We start from the raw sequence: 13,669 nt of genomic DNA on the forward strand, positions 1-13,669 counted from the left end.
CCTGTGTCTCTGCCTTTCTGTGTATCTCTCATGAATAAATAAATAAAATATTTTTTTTAAAAAGTCCTAGCCCTAAAATTGTCCCCTTCCATCTCTAGACAGTTGGTCACACAGAAGCAGCATTCAGCTGTTCTCTGCTATCAAGCCAGGCCAAAGAAGAAAGGCTTGGCTCTAAATAGCAGCAACATTTCAGCTGGACAGAAATAAGAAATCATGAAAGCACACAGGCTACCCTACAACGATGATTCTTCCCCAGCACTGGCATGCTGCCGCTGGCAGTGGTAAATCGTGATACGGCTTCGAGATGGTGGCTTTGTGACAGGAAAGAGTCTTACCCAACAAATGCTTTCTTTAGCCCCAGACTTCACCCCGGGGCTCATGGAAGAGGTCTTCGGTTGGTCTTCAAAGGGTCTGTGAACTCTGAAATGGTACACAAGACCATGCTCATATTTCTAAGGGAGGTTCCCATGCCTTTGCCACCTGCCCAGCAGGATCATTTACTGCCAAAAAGGTTCAGAACTACCCTTCTGGTCCCTGCTCAGCTCCTGGAAGTCACTTCTCTGACCAGAGCTCTCCTTGTACGAAAGGAAGGAGTGAGAGCTGAACTGAATTTTTCTAGAGTTCTTTGTTTTTATTTTTGTTTTAAGATTTTATTTATTTATTCGAGAGAGAAAGGCAGAGACACAGGCAGAGGGAGAAGCAGGCTCCATCCAGGGAGCCCGACGTGGGACTCGATCCCCAGTCTCCAGGATCGCACCCTGGGCTGCAGGCTGTGAACCGCTGAGCTACCTGGGCTGCCCTAGAGTTCTTTGTTTTTATAATCAAAAAACAATTAGAGTTCAATTTACTTTCTTTTCTTACTCCTCTTTTTAATCAAGATAAGAAAGACTTGAGAATCTGCACAATATTCACAAACTACCCATCTGGGGCTAGAAAGGAAGAAAGGGATGGGTGTGAACGTGTGTGGGATGCCTCCTACCTTCAGTTATTACACCCAGAATAATGGTCCTTGTCACTTGTGACCCACTGGAAGGAAACTCTTCCATTTTACTAATCCTCTCTGCCAGCATCAGCCTATGGAACTGAGGAAAGGATTTTTTTTTTTTTTTTTTTTTGAAATTACCAATCCAAACAAGGTTCTATGACAACAGAACCTTTGGACAGTTTGATCTGAGGGACTATGTTATATACAGTGGTAGTGGAATATGGTCCTTCTGTGAATGCAGTAGCAGGTTCTCTCACAAGCATGACTTTCCTTGCACAATCTTGATGGGATGGGAGGCTGAGAGAGGGTGTGTCCCACCGTGTTGAACTCTTGTTACAGACACAAAGCCAGTAAACAGCGAGGGCAGGCCTAAAACTCCGTGTCCACTCCTGCCTGTGGTTTAGCGCAGAGTTCTGCTATGACCAACTCTGCTATGACCGTGCTGTCAGGAACTGTACTTTCAATGGTTTTTCCAGTAACAATGACCCATTTGTGCTGACTCACCTTCCTTCTCCTGGGGAACACCTTAGGGGCATGTAAGAAGGCTGGGAAAGGTTAGACTGTCAAATGGATTTATTTTTTCTCTGTGCTAAACCGAACAGTCTGTTTCAAAGTCAAATTCCTAACTTTGAACTTAATCCCATCCTGTTACCAAATGAGTTTCAGTGAAAAGCAGAAATCGGTTCATGTCTGGGTTTTGGCAAAGTTGTTAAAAGACCACTTTCTTGGAGGTCTAGGCAAACAAATGTTACAGATGTCCCCCATTCTCGGGTACTTTTAGGAATGTCTATCGGATGTTCTCTCCACCAGGAAGGTAGGGAGCGAGTTGGCCACACTGAGCATTCCCTGGGGCCCGAAAGGCCCTTCCTCAGTGCTTATGAAGTATGGTCGCTACTGGGAGGCAGGCAGGAATTTCTTTAATAACCTTATGTGGTTATTTTCGTGATGATGGAGCTGTTCCTCTGATGGGAATTAGATAATGCTGATGGGAAAGGACTGTTTTACTCCCCTCATCTAGCCTTCCTCCTTGAGGGAAGATGTTATGAAACTTGCAGAGATGCATCCTAATTGCCTTATTTTTAAATAATTCCAGAAATAGGAGACTCCTCGTCCTCGTCAGTAGTCTGTCCTAATGCTTCAACATCCCTAACTCGAGGAAGCCAGCCCCTCCTCTCTTCTCACTCAGGATCTAGAACACCTCCCCTTTCCTCTCCTGCTCTGTGGGGATGCACAGCAGCCGGGCACCAGGGCAGCACCCTCCAGCCCATGCACGTGGACTGTGTTCTCAAGATTGGAACAGCAGCCTTCATTCCTGTTCACTGGCAAAAGAAAATCTGTGCCCAGAAGTACGTGGTCTTCTCTGTTCTCACCCTCTCTCCCAGCTCCCCATTTCCAGGACATGGTGAAGGGCAAAGAAGATGTCTCCAGTCTGAATCATTTTTGCAACAAGCTTTTATTATCTTTTTTAAAACCCAGATAAGAAAGACATTTAAAAAGAAAATATCCTCAAACATACACACAAGGGGCAACACAAGGATAGAAGGCACTACCAGCAGTGATACCCACCTCTGGGGGAAGGGATACTTTATCCAGACTGTTTGCCGAGGCTCGGGCCTCAGGTTCTGGGTGTAACCGTGCTTCAGATAAAGTTAGAATTTTCCCGTAACTCCCTTGTTTCATAAACACCCCTATCTCTTTATATATAGCTATATGCCTTTATGTATATATGTACATGACTTTTTTTTTCCTTCTCAAAAATAAAATTGCCGCCCCCGTCAGAGGGAGGATCTCAGCAGCATTCACAGCGGCTGCAGCAGGAGCTGTGCCTTCCACTCATGTTAAGGACATGCAGCAGGAAGGAAAAAGGACTCTCAACCCGCTCCCTTTAATATACAGCAAGGGTGAGAGGTTTTTTTGTTTTTAAGGGAGGGAAGCAAGAAGGCTGAGCATGAGATGGCAGATAAGCAGGGTTTTAAGGGGGTCTAAAAAATCTTGTTCAGCTGCGAGCTTGTCCTGCTTTTGCAGCTCTGAAGACTGCACACAGTTTGTCTGACGTGGCATCAGCATTCCTTCTGCCATCGGGGCCGCGTGGACACACAGCAAGAGTCAGGGAGGGGACTTCTGAGGTTATACAATGAAGCCGGGGCTCAACCCAGCCAACCCAAGAAGGACCTGGGGAGGCAGAGGACAGCAAAGAACTGATGTCTCAGAGGCTGGACTGGAAAACCGGCCCTGCTCTGAAAGTTCAAAGTCCTCCCTCTGGGTTGGAGTGTCTTTGCAGTCCCGGCTACTTGCTTCAGTTGTTTGGCTAGTTTAAGTTTGCACCTGAACAAGGAGCCCATGCAGATGTAGGCTGGGGATCTAATCACCCTTTCCATGTGGTTTGACATCACTTATTGGGAGTCAAAAGCTCAGGACCTTAGATGGGAAGGAGGTCTGTGACTCTTGCTCCTCGGGGAAGAAGGGCTCTCCCGGCCTTGCCTCCCACACCACCATGGTCCGCTTCCTGGCAGGAGCAAGTGCGCGGCAGAGCGTCAAGCAAGGGCGCCCTGCTCCTGTTTCTCTCTGAAAACAAAGGCACTGAGGTCAGCGGGAGGCCAGCCCACAGGCTCCCTGCGCGCAGTGCCACGGGCTGGCCGAGCTTCAGATCACAAAGGACTCCACGTTGGCCTGAGCTGGGAGGTCCCGAGCTGGGAGGTCCCCCGTCTGTAATGAAGGCAGCTCCTCCGGCAGCACCTGGAGTCCCCAGAGTCCTTGTGGGAGGAAGCAGTGCCCAAGGCCAAGCAGGAGAGCAGGGCAGCCAGGCCCTCCCTGGCTCTCGAGCTGGGGGAGGCTGAAGACAAGGTGGCCACATTTCTCTGCAGAGCTTTTTGGCTCTGCCTAACTGCCTGATTTCCATGCCCAGCAGGAGACATTGAAAATGGTAAATGGCTGGTTTCCCTTTGGTGGAAACACGATGGCAACGTGAAACTCCAAGTTGTAACTTAAAAACAAACACTTGTTGACAAAGACGTGATGAAGCATCACACACGCACACATCTGTATGCCTTTGGGTTCACATGGGCACAGACTCTCGAGCGATGAGGGTGAGGGCAGGCTGCAGCTTCTCGGGAATTCTCTGAGCCAACCTCAGCTTTGGTGCTCCCTACCTGAGCAGCTGGGTCCAGTGGCTTTGGGACCCTCCCTTGAGCATGAACGGGCACCTGGGGACAGTGAGGGACAATGCTCTCACGAGCATCATCCTGCTTTCCGGGGCATAGCTCAGACCCACTAAAGGGATATGCTACAATTTTTGACTCATAAATAAAGGTCTATGGGTGGCAAATAAGAGAAACCGAAGAAGAATGAAAGGCGGAGAAAGAACATACAGCTCTAAAACCTTCCTTCTTTCCTTTGCCGGCCGGTGCGAACGGTTCCAGTTTGGTGACGAGAGAGGCAGCTGGTTGGCTTATGAAGGGCTCCCAGGTTGCCGAGGCCCCGGGCTCCTCTTTCCACCCCGCCCCGATCCTGCTCCTTGGCAGCGTGTGGCAGGCAGGGCCCGGCCCGCACGCACACGTGTCCCTCAGAGATTTCGTGCCACATCTGGAACTGCCGGGTGGGCATAGAGGCACCCGCCAGAGGGGTCCTGAGAAAAAGTGTCTGTTGCAAAATAATAATTAATAATAAAAATAAAACCGCGGGCACCAGGAGAAGAGGAAGCAGGACCGGTTAGCCAGGTTTGCCCTGGGACTCTCTTAAGGCCTCCTCCAGTTTCTGCCTAAACTTGTCATACTTCTTCTGCACTTGCTGGATTTTGTCCTGCTCCTCCTTTTCCAGGATTGTTAGGAAGTTCTGGAGCTCGGGGATGGAGAAGGCATCCCACTGCGAGGCACAAGGAAGACGGGGGAGAGACAGGACAGGAGACTGGTCAGAAGCCGCACGACGTGAGGGGCCCCACCACCTCCACCTGCACATGGTTGACACAGGGTTTGCTACCCAACAGGCAAGTGCAGCGGATAAAGCTTGGGTTTCCTGCATTGAGCAGCAACCACACTTCAAATCCTGACATCTCATGACCCAGAGGTACCAGCCCATGAGCGGTGTTCGATCCGGAGAGTCAATGATCTTATATTTTCTCTGGCAGCTGCGGTCTGGGCAGTGGTGCTGGAGGTGCCGGGGCCCCGGCTGGCTGGCTCGCTGGCTGCTTTGGGGTGCCAAGCGACAGGCCGTTAACAGGCCTCCAGACACCGGGTTTCAGCCCAGCTCCAGCGCATGACCTTGAGCACACCACTGCACCCTTCTGTCCTGTTTGCTCATCTGCCACAGAATCAGGGTCCCCGCCTCCCTTAGCTGGCAGAGCAGGAAATGAGATCACAGAACCTGGAAAGCTCTGGAGAGCCCGGCTGGCCCAGGTCTGCCCCAGTGGGACCTGGTCTCTCAGGACAGCAGGCAAGTCTGACGCCTCTCAGGCTGACACAGGAGCAGAGCCCACCACCCTGCGGAGTCAGGGGTTTTGACTCCTAAGCTCTTCTGAGCACAAAAGAATATTGAGGTTTATCTAGTTTAACCCCCACATTGCGTAACTGAGAAGACTGGCGTCCGCAGAGGGAAGGTAGTACAGCTACAGGTACAGAGCCTGTGGCAGCTCGAGAATTCGAGCCCGATCTCTAAACTCCCAGGCCCATGAGCTTTGCACGGGCCAGCAGTGTTCAAACATTTTCACAGGGCACCTTTTTCAGACAAAACCTTCTGCGTTCCAATGTATAAGTCAGATGGAAGCAGAGCTGCCTGACTGACGTGGGGAGAAGGGACGGAGCCCAAACCTGCCTCATCCCCACAGTCCCCCAAACCCTAGGCTTCCAGTGAACACAGCGTGACACACGCTGCCCTCGGCCACTCGACTGTCTTGACTCCCAACTCACAAGTATCCCCGGCCACGGAGATCACCCCCCTGATTCCACGCAACTTTGTGCGGCCAGACTGGACTCTGATTAGCTCCCCTTTGAGGAAGGAGGCCAGTTTTTAAGAACCAGGAAGAAGGAAAAGACAAATGGCTCAAGAACCTCTATATCCAGCGGAGCCCAGAACCCAAGCTTGCGGGCCTCAGGCCATCCTGGAGCAAAAACCCCCTGGGCCTGAACACAGGCGTTTCTCGGTTCCCCTCCACCCTGGGTGTCCGGAGAAAAGCACACAAAATCTTTTCTCTGCATCGGCCTTGCCAGACACTGGCCCTGACTTGCTCCCCCAGGACGCTTACTGTCCTGGCTTCAGACACTAAACCTCCAAGGCCCAGCCCTTACCCGGGCTCGACTGACTCTCCCAGGCCATATTCCCAGCTGCCTCCATCGCCGCTGCACGGCCCCCACCAACACTGGGGGTGAGGACAACAGCCACCTGCACCTGCCCAGGGCGCCCCGAGGACTGGTTCGTGCCACAAGCACCAGGGCCCAGACCTACCTCCACCTCTCCAGTTTCGTTCTCCTTGAGCACGAAGCTGAGGACGTCATTGTCAGGCCCAGCAAGCAAGCGCAGGTAGAGAGGGCAATCAGCTACAGAAAGTTTCTGGAAGAGCACTGCAAACCAAGAGAGGGAGGGAGCTGGAGGCTCATGTTGGAAGAGAGGGGCAGGGATGGTGGGACAGGCCCGGAAAAGCAGACGTGGGGTGGTCATGACCGCAAGTAGCCATCCTTTCAACCTAATGAAATGAACCTGACCTTTTATCTTTGGTGTCTACTCAAGAGTTTGAAGCGTGTTTCCATTCACATCACGCCCGCAAGACAGGAGGAGTGGCGGGCGGCTTCTCTCCCACTCCACGGGTTAGGAAGGGAGAGCCCAGGGCATGGTGTCCCGGCCGTCATATATAAAATGAAAAGCACGGAGAGCAAGCCTGAGCTCCCGTCAAGCTCTCTGCTCGGGCTGCCGGTGTGGCCCTTCCGCGTGGCTGGCCCGTGGCGTCCAGGGAAAGCCCAGTCCCCCCAGCCGGGTGTGGCAGGGCTCTAGCGGGTCAGGTGGTTTCTCACGGGGAGCTCGCCCTCTCATACCTTGCCCGTCCTTGTGTATCCGCTTAAAAAGTGCAAACTTCTGGGGATTGTCCACAACCATGAACTTCTTGAGCAGCCCCTGGATGACCTCGCTGACTGTGGTGGTGCTGCTGATGTGCAGCTGCTTGATGGCATCGAGCGGAAGGTAGAAGGACGTCCGCTTGTCGGTGGTGGCCGCCAGGTTCACTTCCTTGATGGCATCATAGATGGACTGGGGCCGGATCCCTGCGGGCACGGTCACCGGCCGCCGAAGTTTCAAATGCACTTTGATGAAACCTGTGTAGGTGCCGTCTTCACTCTGCGGGGCAGGGGATGTCACGTGGGTCAGCTCAGGTCAACCTTGCACATCCCACCCGCCACTCTGGGCCACTGCCCCAGGTCGGGGGCGAGGGGGTGCCGGGAAGGGGTGTTGCAGAGGCCTTTCCTAATAGCTGGGCCATCCGGTCCGCCCCCCTCCTGTCTCCCCGAGTTCCTTACTGTCTCTGCTGACCTGGGGGTGCTGCAGAAGAGACACCGCCCCCCCACCTGCCCGCGCTGGGCCCGGAGAAGGCTCGAGTAGGCAGCAACCAGAGAGGATGGGGAGCTGCTGTGGCTTTCCTTCCCGCGGCCCAGGCTCCCTGCCCTCACCCCCAGGGCGCAGCGTCTGCTGGGCTCCCAGCTGGCCCTCGAGCCCCGGGAGGCGCAGGAGGGCTCCGTAACGAGGTCCTCGAGGAACCGGCCCGCTGACCTCCTCCTCCATCTCCTCCCAAGCCCGGGGGTCCCCGAGAGCCGCTGCGAGCGGCCGCCAGCAGGGGGCAGCCCCACCCCCGCCCCCCGCCCCCCGCCCCCCGCCCCCCCAGCCGGGCAGCCCGCGCCTCCCCCCTCGGGCTCCCCACGCACCCACCCCAGGAGGGCAGCCCCGGGGGGGGGGGGTACCGGGCTGCGAGCCCCCTGCGAGCCCCCTGCCTGGCCCCCGCGCAGCACCAGGGACCGAGCCCGCCACGGCTCCGGCTGCGGCTCCGACAGGGGCGCCACGTGTCTGTTCGACCCTGGAGCGCGGGAAATTAAGGAAGTTTCCCCGGAGCGGAAAGGGGGAAGGTCTCCCTCTAGGGCGCGTCCTGCTTCCCTGCGGCACCGCCCGGGACCCCCACCCCGCCCCGCCCCAGGCGCCAGCCCCGCGCAGGCCCCCGCGGCCGGAGGAAGGGGAGGGGCCCAGAGGGGCACCCGGGGGCAGGCAGAGCACCCAGGGGACCGGGGCCGCGGGGGGGGGGAAGGGGGGGCAGGCCCGGCACCCAGGAGGATGGGAGGTGGGGGGGCAGGCCCAGCACCCAGGGGGATGGGGTGGGGGGGCAGGCCCGGCACCCAGGAGGACAGGGGGAGGGGCAGGCCCGGCACCCAGGAGGACAGGGGGAGGGGCGGGCCCGGCACCCAGGGGGACGGGAGGGGGGGCAGGCCCGGCACCCAGGAGGATGGGGTGGGGGGGGCGGGCCCGGCACCCAGGAGGACTGGGGGAGGGGCAGGCCCGGCACCCAGGAGGACTGGGGGAGGGGCAGGCCCGGCACCCAGGAGGACAGGGGGAGGGGCAGGCCCGGCACCCAGGAGGATGGGGTGGGGGGGGCAGGCCCGGCACCCAGGAGGATGGGGTGGGGGGGGCAGGCCCGGCACCCAGGAGGACGGGGGGAGGGGCAGGCCTGGCACCCAGGGGGACGGGTGGGGGGGGCAGGCCCGGCACCCAGGGGGAGGGGTGGGGGGGGTGCAGGCCCGGCACCCAGGGGGACGGGGGCGTGGGGAGGGCAGGGGTGGGGGGAGCAGGCCCGGCACCCAGAGGGACCGGGGTGGGGGGGCAGGCCCGGCACCCAGGGGGATGGGGTGGGGGGGGTGCGCACCAGCTTCATGCCCAGGCAGTTGGCCTCGCGGCTGTTGTAGCTGTCGATCCTCTGCCTGAGCTCCTGCAGTGTGGGCGGGCGCTGCGGCTCCTCCGCCACTTTACAGATGTTCTGGAACAGACACAGAAGTGAGAGGGGGTGTGGGGGTTCTCTGGACGAGAAAGGGGAGGACCTCGCCCTCCCAGAGCAGCCCCTGACCCAGAAGAAGGGAGCACCTGCCCCGCGGGGTGAAAACTGATTTCCTGGGCTGAGGCTGGGAACCAGCAGAGGTGAAATCGCAGGGGTGGCCCCGGGGCGCCAGGCAAGGCACGGGGGTCCCCACGCTGGCCCCCGGGGATGGGGACAGGCCCCGCTCAGGCTTGCTGTGAGACTAACATGAACGTGTCCAGCACCCAGGCAGTGGCTACAAATTTGGTGAATCAGCAAAACAGCATTTGCTTACCGAGGGTCACCGGGGAAAAATTGCATTTAGATGCTACGGGGAGGTGCAGGGAAACTGAGGCAGGGTCGGCCTTCTGAAGACTGAACAGCCGGGGGGCCCGGCGGGCTGATCCCCCACCCAGGTCCTGACCTGAGTGGAGATCAAGCCTCAGACGCTCCACCCACGGAGCCCCCCAGGCCTCTTCCTTTGGGGTTTCTTAATAACCTTCTCTCCTCCCTGGCCGCCTTTAGGGTAAGGATGCGGGGATGGCACGTGTGATATGCAAACCTGTGTTAACTGACTGTTCGTGTCATCAGTAAGGTCTCCAGGGTCGGTTAAGCTTGGGGGACGGTTGTCAGGAGTTATGCTCAGATTATTGACTGGTGCGGGGAGGGGGGGTCAGCGCCTCCAACCCCCGAGTTGACGGGGGTCAACTATATATATCTGTCAAACGGGACAGGGGGCTGTCCTTCTGCAATAATTGAGAGAATCCGCCTCCTCCCCGGGGTCGTGGGGACAACAAACCTCTGTGCCGAGAACTTGGCAGGCCCAGTCTTTTAAGTTTTTTTAAAAATTTTATTTATTCATGAGAGACACACAGAAAGAAAGGCAGAGACACAGGCAGAGGGAGAAGCAGGCTCCCTGCAGGGAGCCCGATGCGGGACTCGATCCCGGGATCCCGGGATCCCGGGATCACACCCTGAGCCGAAGGCGGCGCTAACCACTGAGCCACGCAGGCATTCCCCGCCCCCGTCTCTTTTAATCCGCACGAACCAAAACTCCGTGAGATGGAGTTTAGTACCGACGTTTTCAGGTGAGATGACCCAGGCTCAGAGGAGCTCAGCAACTCGCCTAAAGCCCTAAGTCAGTAGGCGCAGACCTACAGGAAATCCCAGGGCTTGGCCTGCTGCCCCCCAGCCCCGCCCCAGGGAAGGGGAAGGACGCTGAGGCTTTGATGGGGGTCAAAGTTCCCCACGCTGTGGGGCGAATCCGGGGACCTGAGCCACTCTGTCCCTCAGTCAATTTCCCGCATCTCTCCCCACCTCACCACCACCCACCTTCCCAGTTTTGTCCTCATGCTGTCCGTGTAAGGCCAGGAGGCGGGAGCCATAGTTTGGGAAAACAAACGGGTTGGTAAAAACCCACCCAGAATTCACCTGATTTTATTTTATTTTATTTTATTTTATTTATTTTATTTTGTTTTATTTTATTTTATTTTATTTTATTTTATTTATTTTATTTTATTTTATTTTATTTTATTTTTCACCTGATTTTAGAAATCTAGCCGACTCGGGGCGGGTCAGGATTCTCCTTTGGCAGACGAGCAAACAGACCCAGAGAGGCGAAGCGCCCGGGTTGTCCCTGCAGGGGTGCGGCCTAGCTGGGGGACTGCACAGGCGCCCCCGCCGGAGCCTGCCCCGCAGGCCTCCCTCCTGCAAGCGGGCTGTGGAGACAGGGCACCCCCAGCAGGGTGCTGGCACGGGGAGCTGGGATGGCCGCCCCCCCACACCCCTGCCGGGCATGGAGATGAGCCGACACCCCTTTCCATCACAGCATCTTGCTTGGCCTGCCCGCATCCCCCCCGTCCTCTTCCAGGGGGCTCCTGACGGCACCAGCGCTGTGCTGCATCCTTTCACATTCCCCCTCTCACGTACCACCTACGTCGCTCCCATTTCACAGATTTCAAGGCTGAGGCCTAGACAGGTTAAGGAACACACTCGTGGTCCCACTGCCAGTAAGCATCTGAGCAGGGCCCGGAACAGGGTCCATCCACGTCTGGAGCCCACGTCTTCTCGATGCACCCCATGGCCACTCTAGGACGGCCCTTCCCGCCGCTCCCGTCATGATCACTGAAATTCTACGCCTCGGGGCTGAGGTGTGCAGCTGCCAGACCAAGGCCTGTGAAACACTCGTCCAAGGTGTCTCTGATCAGTGGGCTAGGCCCCAGAGGACTCAGGCCCCAGGGGCACCATGTCACCTGCAAAGATGCCAAGGGGAGGCTTTTCTAATCTCTCAAGTGGGATGCAGCTGCCAGGATGCAGGACCCACCCTGGACCTATGTGGCCACTCGTGGAACTGGACCTCGATCCCATCCAAGACCACCCAAGGGGAGGCACGCCCCAGGGTGTGCTCCTGTTTGCTTGAGGTAAGCAGCAACTGATGTGACCCTCAGAGAGCATCTCTACCCACTGGCAATTCCTTAATCCGGGGATCCTCAAATGGAGCTCCTCCTTCCTTGTCCATCCCCACAGAGTTCCCGGAGACACCTACTTCCCCGGAAACCCTCCCAACCCTCCACACAACCGGGTGCGTTTCCGTGGGACCAGATGTGCCTGGCCACAGCTCACCCCTGGGAGCTTCCAGTCAGAAAGACCAGTCACCTGGTCACTCTCACGTGCTCCACTCTATCCAACTCAAGCACACAGGCCCGCCTCTCCCCGGAAGTTTACAGCTTTCTCCTATTCGTCTACAAAAAAAAAAAAAAAAGAGTTAAATGAGAGAAAGGAAACTCTAGGAGCTTCTGGAAGATCTCCTCTCACAGTCTCCAAGTGAGCCACAGCCATTTCCCTGGAAGAAAAGGCAGCTGGGTCATGGCTTTCAAAAGTCAGTTATTCCAGGCCCGGGTTTGTATACAGCAAGAGTCAGAGCTGCCATAACGAAAGGTTTCTTCTTCCTGTTCCCCTTCCTTCAGCACCCATCCCCCACCTCCCCTGCCCACCACAAACCTACGGAAGTGACGCAAGCATCCTCGGCCACCCCTTCCAGAACTGACGCACAAGGCAGCTATCCTGATCTCACCACCCATCTGGGAGTGCCAGGCGCCCGTGAGGCCAACACGTGGAGTCCCACAGCCTGGAATGTCAGCACCCAGGGCCGGCCTGGCTGCTGCCCACACCACAACAGGCGGACGAGGTCCGCCCCACAGACTGAATGAATCACCTGCCAAAGTAGGCCAGCGATCGCAGCCAGCCCCAGTCACGAGAGCCTGCTAATCCTCTGCCCGCCCAGGGATGGTGCGGAATCTAGGCCAGTGGTTCTTAAACTTGGCTACACACGGACTCATGTAGAGGAATCTCTTAGAAACACTGCTTGGGCTGCATCTTGGAGATCCTGATTTACAGTCTGGCGTACAGCCTAGGCATAGGCATTCTTTTTTTTAAACGTCCAGTTCATTCTAACAGGCAGCAGTGTTTGAGAAGAACAGATATAGACCCCTTGCAGGAAATTTCAGATGCCAAGGGTCCCCATCCAGCAGCAGAATTAATGCTCTGGCACCCACAGATATTCTGTACCCCAAGGTGTACCTAAGACGCAAGTATCTGCTGTGTGAACAAGAGCAATAAGAATATAGTAATCTTCACAGCGTAAGGCAAAGGCCTCAATTTGTATTCACCTGTCAGATTCTCAAGTCCTCAAAGTGCAAGATTTGTTTCCACCCATGGATACAAAGCAAGAGACCAGACAGATAGAGTTTTGTCTCCTGGGGTGGCCCAAGATGGAGACAGAATGGGGAACTCACTCTGTTAGGATTTCACAAATACCGGCAATGGCCTGTGAGGTGTCTCTCGGAGGGGGTTTGTGCATCTCGGTGCATCTGGCATGGAATTCATCTGCTATGATTAAGCCCCTGGCGCTGGTGGCAGATGGTTTAGCTGTTCCCAATACAGCTGGCGCTTCCAGGGCACTGGGGAAAAGTAGGTTTGTGCTCCCATACCCTGAGCCATGGAAAGGGCTGTGTTGCCTCTCAGCTGCTCAAGGGTATTGGGGTACAGCCACGTGAAGAGGCTAGTGCTGGGAGTCCAGTCCAAACAGATGCTCTCCTGAGAGTGAGCCTCAAACTTTTCTTTTCTTTTTTTTTTTTTTTTTAATTTTTATTTACTTATGATAGTCACAGAGAGAGAGAGAGAGGCAGAGACACAGGCAGAGGGAGAAGCAGGCTCCATGCACCCGGAGCCTGATGTGGGACTCGATCCCGGGTCTCCAGGATCGCGCCCTGGGCCAAAGGCAGGTGCCAAACTGCTGCGCCACCCAGGGATCCCCAAACTTTTCTATTAAAAATATCCCTGGGGAAAAAAAAAATATCCCTGGGGTACCTGGGGTAGCTGAGTTGGGTAAGCATCTGACTGCTGATTTCGGCTCAGGTCAACCTCAGGGTGGTGGCATCAAGCCCCGAGTTGAGCCCCATGTTGGGTACTGTGCTCAGCTCAGAGTCTTGCTTGAGATTCTCTCTCTCTCTCTGTCCCTACCCCCACTCATGCTCTCTCTCTCTCTCAATTCATTAATTTAAAAAATATATATCCTTAACAACAAAATTAAGAGGACCATCCCTTGTATTTTGGGGCCTATCTCAGAGCAGATTTACCCCCTGTTGAGTCTC

At 56.0% G+C, this 13,669-nt stretch overlaps 1 protein-coding gene across 2 annotated transcripts in view; it reads right to left on the reverse strand.

Moving 5' to 3' along the window:
- Window positions 1–2,419: 2,419 nt before the first annotated feature.
- The window catches only part of RASSF5 (Ras association domain family member 5), a 66,649-nt gene continuing 55,399 nt past the window's right edge, over window positions 2,420–13,669 (reverse strand). For both annotated transcript variants that reach the window (XM_072814829.1, XM_072814830.1), the window contains 4 exons: window positions 8,871–8,981; window positions 7,006–7,303; window positions 6,422–6,537; window positions 2,420–4,846 (listed from right to left, as the gene is read on the reverse strand). In XM_072814829.1, the coding sequence (XP_072670930.1) occupies window positions 4,694–4,846; window positions 6,422–6,537; window positions 7,006–7,303; window positions 8,871–8,981 (678 nt within the window). In that variant the 3' untranslated portion in view covers window positions 2,420–4,693. The remainder of the gene's footprint in view (window positions 4,847–6,421; window positions 6,538–7,005; window positions 7,304–8,870; window positions 8,982–13,669) is intronic.

Source organism: Canis lupus, chromosome 38 (genome assembly GCF_048164855.1).
Source record: "Canis lupus baileyi chromosome 38, mCanLup2.hap1, whole genome shotgun sequence".
Lineage (NCBI taxonomy): Eukaryota > Metazoa > Chordata > Mammalia > Carnivora > Canidae > Canis > Canis lupus.